Source organism: Empidonax traillii, unplaced genomic scaffold, assembly GCF_003031625.1.
Source record: "Empidonax traillii isolate 1590-97213 ecotype Southwest subspecies unplaced genomic scaffold, ASM303162v1 scaffold816:size509043, whole genome shotgun sequence".
Taxonomy (NCBI): Eukaryota; Metazoa; Chordata; class Aves; order Passeriformes; family Tyrannidae; genus Empidonax; species Empidonax traillii.
Window position 1 is genome coordinate 216437 of NW_020956009.1, and position 4826 is coordinate 221262.

Below are 4826 nucleotides of genomic sequence, written 5' to 3' on the forward strand. Positions count from 1 at the left end.
GCGGCGGCCGCGCTCCGGCGCGCGCGCCCCGGCCAATGGCGAGGCTCCGGGGGGGCGTGGCCGAGAGGCCGGCGCCCGACCCCGGGCCGCGCGCGGCGGAGCGCGCTCCCCCTCCCACCCCCCCCCCGCCGGGCCGCGGCCGCTCCGCGCATGGACCCCCCGCGCCCGCCCGCGGTCCTAATGCCCGCCCGCCGCCGCCGCCGCCCGCCGCCGCCGCCCGCCGGGGCCACCAACAAGGTACCACGGGGGGGGCGGTGGCGGCGGACACCGGGGTGGGATCCTGGGGAGGGAGGCGGCGGCGGCGGCGGCGGCGGCCGGGGGGGCGGTGACAGCTGACAGCGGCCCGCCCGAAAGTTTCCCCGCCGGTAAAATGGCGCCGCGAGGGGATAAACTTTGGCGGGGGGGGGAGTGTGTGGCAGCGGGGAGCCCGGGGGTGGTGGGTTACACACACACACCGGCCACCCGCCCCCCACCCCCCTCGCGGTGGGATCATCCCTCCTGGATCGCAGCCCTGTGCGATATTCCAGGGATCTGCCCTGCGAGGGATCCGCCCAGCGCCGCCCTGGGGAGATCAGCTAGGATCCGCTTGGAGCGGGATCCGCTTGGAGCGGGATCCGCTTGGTGCTGGACCGCCTGGGATCTCCCTGGAGCGGGATTCCCTTGGCGCCGCCGCTCAGGCTGGGGGTGGTGTCTGGGATTGGCCTGGCAGAGACAAGTGTGCTCCCAGCGCTGGGGATACCTGCTGGATCCTGGGGGATCAACTCAGAGAGGGATAAACTTGGGATGTGGATCCCTAGGCGGGATCCGTGCTGGCATGTGGGATGTGCGTGCTGTTACGTTGGAGCTGCCTTACAGAAGGGTGTCAGGTCATTTCCTGGCTCTGGAGATCCCTGCTGGATCCCTGCTGGATCCCTGCTCGTGGTCCTGTGGATCTGCCTGGGGAGGGATCCACTGGCTGCTGATGCTCAGCCAGCAGGTGTTAGCACTGGGATCAGCCTCCCAGGACCATCCAGGGAGTGCCAGAGAGATCCTGGCTGGATGCCACTGAGACCTGGTGGGATCCACTTGGAATCTATCCCATTGGGTGTCTGGCAGGGTCCCTGGAGGCACTGATCCAGCTCCCCAAACCCGACCCAGAGTCGGGACAGGGGGGTATCCCTGTGGGATCCATTGCTCAGGGACTCTTGGCTTCCCACTGCTGTCTCTCCCACAGGCCCCGCTGGGATCCGAGGGCTGGCTGGGGGAGCCGCCGCCGCGCCAGGATGCGGCCAGCCGGGAGGCCGTGCTGCGGGTGCTGGATGCGGGGCTGGAGCAGTACCTGGCGCTGCACTCGGCCGTGCAGTGCATCCCCGTGCCCCGCCACAGGTAGGGTCACTGGCACAACCACCGGCACGGCCACCGCCCTCCCACCAGCACCGGCCTCACCGCGGGAAATGGGATTTTGTCCGCCGGCCACAGGAGGACTTTGGCCGCTGTCGGCCGCGCCGGGGTGTCCGGCAGTGACCGGCCATCCCGCCGGGACAGCTCTGGGGGCTCCCTGTGCCGTGTGCTGGGCTGAGAGCATCACTGCCCTTTGCAAAATGGTTTCTGGTGCTCCTGACCTCTCGCTTCTTTTTTTTTTAATCTAAATTTTTTATAGTTTTATTTTTGGAGCTGTTGGGCCCAAGCTGAGCCATCCTCATGTCTCTGGGCGGGATGTGGGTGCCGGTGCCCTCCAGCACGGCACTGCCCCTGGGCATGGAGGGTTTTCCCCCAGGGTGGGAGGCAGCAGTGTTTTTTGGCTGGCTGCCTGCACTTCTGCCAGGCCATACCAGGGAGGATTCCAGCCACCTGCTGGGATGATCCCTGCGGGGATCAGTGGCATTTCAGGGTGCTGCAGGGCACAGGGCACCTGCTTTGCACCTGGCGATAACCCCAGCACGGTGTGGTCACCGTGGCCTTGTGCCACTCACACAAAAGCAAACCACTGTGTCCCCCAGTCCCAGCAGCTCGTGGGGGTATGGAGAGGGATGGAGTGGCTCAGGAGGCCCCATCCATCCTGACACAGCCCCTCTGCTCTCTCTGGCAGGAAGCTCTCGGGCAAGGCGGGCATCGACGAGGTGATGGCGGCCGCGGTGCTCACCAGCCTCTCCGCCAGCCCGCTGGTGCTCGGGCACCCACCGGCCACTCACACCCCAGGTAAGAGCATGTCCCTGTCCCCCCTTCCCTGGACACGTGTCCCATGGCAGGACCTGACCTTCCTCCTCCTCCTCCTCCTCCTCACCAGAGCTGGGCGGTGAAGTCTGGAAGGAGGCTCCTGCCATGTCCTCCAGCTGCAGCAGCAGCAGCAACACCAGCGGGGACTGGAGCTGGGACCCCCCCAGCGACCGCTCCACCCCCTCCACCCCCTCACCCCCCCTCTCCAGCCACGTCCCCAGCACCTTCCTGCCCACCCCGCTGCCAGATGAGGGCCCCGACGAGCCCAACGGCACCCACTTCATCTTTGGAGAGCCCATCCCACGGAAGAGGAAGGTGGGATGAAGCTGGGGATGATTCTGGGGATGAGTTTGGGGATGGGGAATAGTGGGGATGGGGATGAAGAGGAGGATGAGTTTAGGATGAGGTTGAGGATGTGGCTGGTGATGGGGATGAGGTTGGGAATGGGTATAGTGAAGACAGGGATGAGGAGGAGGATGAGGTTAAGGGTGGGGATGGCAGGATGAGGCTGGGGATGCAGCTGGTTCTGGGGATGAGGCTGGACATGGAGATTGTGAGGGTGGGAATGAAGAAGAGGATGAGTTTGGAATGGGGATAACAATTTAGATGGGGATGGAGATGGGGATAATGCTAGGGATGACAGTAGGGCTGGAGATGAGGTTGGGGATGGGGATGACAGTGAAGATAGGGATGAGGATGTGGTGGAGACAGGGCGGCCAGCCCTGACACCTCTCTCCTGCAGAACTCCACCAAGGTGATGTTCAAGTGCTTGTGGAAGAGCTGCGGCAAAGTCCTCAGCAGCTCCTCAGGGATGCAGAAGCACATCCGAACAGTGCACCTTGGGTAAGCACGTGGGGTCCCCCCTGGACACCCCCAGGTCCCCTGGTGCCCCCTGTGGGGTCCTGCCCTGGAGGGAGTTGCAGCCAGACCCTGCTGTCCCTGCAGCCGGAAAGCCGACCCCGAGCAGAGCGACGGCGAGGAGGATTTCTACTACACGGAGCTGGACGTGGACGTGGACGCGCTCACGGACGGGCTCTCCAGCCTGACTCCTGTTTCGCCCACCTCCTCGGTGCCTCCCGCCTTTCCCGGCCCCGAGGCTGCGGCTTCACCGCTGCCGCTGGCACTGCCGATCCCCGACCTGGCACTGGCCTCCCCCTGCAGCCCCCCCGGCCCCCCCGGCCGCTGCCACGTCCACACCGACCACGCGTACCAGGTGAGGGGGGATAGGGATGGAGGGGGGACAGGGGCGGGCGGGGGGCTCACCCACCGTCACCCTCCAGCCCCCGCAGCCACCCCGTGTCTGATTGTCTGACGGGGGCTGTGTCCTCTCTTCCAGGGCTACCGGACCCCGCCACGGCCACCGCTGTCCCCTTCTTCACCCACCCCGCCGCCGCCCAAGCCACCCGCCGTCCCCAGGTGAGCCGTGGTTGTCACACCCCACACCCTACCCACTCCCTCCCTCCTCATGTCTCCCTCCTCGTGAGCCACCCTGTGCCCTGTTCCTGCAGGAGGCCGCGGGGCGACGCCAAGAAGTGCCGCAAGGTGTACGGCATGGAGCACCGGGAGATGTGGTGCACGGCGTGCCGCTGGAAGAAGGCCTGCCAGCGCTTCCTCGACTGACGGGGCCCCCTCAGCGGTTCCCTCCTTCTTGCACATTTTGCACTCGAGGTGCCTTCGCGCCCCCCCCCCACCCCCCCCCCGGCCGCCCCCTCCGGACTCAGGGAACGGCCCCCCTCTCCCCGAAAGCTTTATGTGCACACACACACACACAGCACCCCCTCCTCGCCCCCCAGCCAGGGAGCTTGTCCCCCTTCCCTCTTTTTTTTTCCTTCAAAAATAAGCTAAATCCAACCCCGCTCCTGGCCGGTGGGGGCTGGGGGGGGTGGGTGGCCGGCTGCTCCCGGCCCCCTCCCCACTCTGGTTTGGGGACCCCCCAAATAAGCTGTGCCTGTGGCCAGTGGGGGTTCGGGAAAGGGGGTGTCTGTTCCTCCCGGGGGGGGGGCAGCCCCAGTGCCCAGGGCAGAAGTGGGCGCCTGCCCCCCCTTCCCCCTCCTTTACCCCCCCAAGGGGGTTTTTACTCTTTGTATTGTCATTTCTCTCTCTTGTTCCGGGGAGCAGCAGCTCCCTCCGGGGCAGATGCCCCGGGAAGTGCCTGCAGGAATGCGCCCATTTGCACTAAGCCAAACTGCACAAAGAGGGGTCTTTTTGTTTTCCTTTTTTTTTTCTTTTTTTTTTTTTTTCCTTCGTGTGGTTTTTATTTTTTAAATAAAATATATGAAAATTCGTGATTTTAACCACTCCCACAGCACGAGAGCGCGCGGGCCGCAGGACGCCTCAGGACCCAGCCCTGGGTGGGTTCTAAGGGATTTAATTCACTTTAAACCCCCTTTTTACCCCAAAAAACCCCTTTCCCTCCCTCTCCAAAACCATTTGGAGGGTGCTGGCCCTGCCACCTTCCTGCCCTTTGGGAAGGGACTCCCCATTGTGGGGTCCCCCCTCTCAGGGGGTCAGATACTGCTTTGGCCCCATGGGTCGGGTTGGTTGGTGCTTTGCCCCCCACCTGTCCCCTCTGGGGATGTGATGTGTCAGATCCAGAAGGAAAAAAAAAACAAGTATTTGGATTTTCTTTT

General features: G+C 64.7%; 1 protein-coding gene across 1 annotated transcript; it reads left to right on the forward strand.

Annotated features, from left to right (window-relative positions):
• Positions 1-687: 687 nt before the first annotated feature.
• SLC2A4RG (SLC2A4 regulator) lies at positions 688-4612 on the forward strand. The gene is made up of 8 exons (XM_027901804.1): positions 688-926; positions 1214-1365; positions 2069-2178; positions 2267-2511; positions 2939-3039; positions 3142-3409; positions 3533-3612; positions 3705-4612. Exons 1-8 carry the CDS (start codon positions 822-824, stop codon positions 3814-3816), a joined length of 1173 nt encoding a protein of 390 aa, XP_027757605.1. The 5' UTR covers positions 688-821; the 3' UTR covers positions 3817-4612.
• The last annotated feature ends 214 nt before the right edge of the window (positions 4613-4826 follow it).

What these genes read in the sequence shown, in the direction of transcription:
- SLC2A4RG (XM_027901804.1), top strand. Translation starts at nt 822, where the DNA reads ATGTGCGTGCTGTTACGTTGGAGCTGCCTTACAGAAGGGTGTCAGGTC. An exon ending in GGATCCCTGCTCGTGGTCCT is followed by an intron (nt 927 to 1,213) that starts GTGGATCTGCCT and finishes TCTCTCCCACAG; the next exon opens with GCCCCGCTGGGATCCGAGGG. An exon ending in CCATCCCACGGAAGAGGAAG is followed by an intron (nt 2,512 to 2,938) that starts GTGGGATGAAGC and finishes TCTCTCCTGCAG; the next exon opens with AACTCCACCAAGGTGATGTT.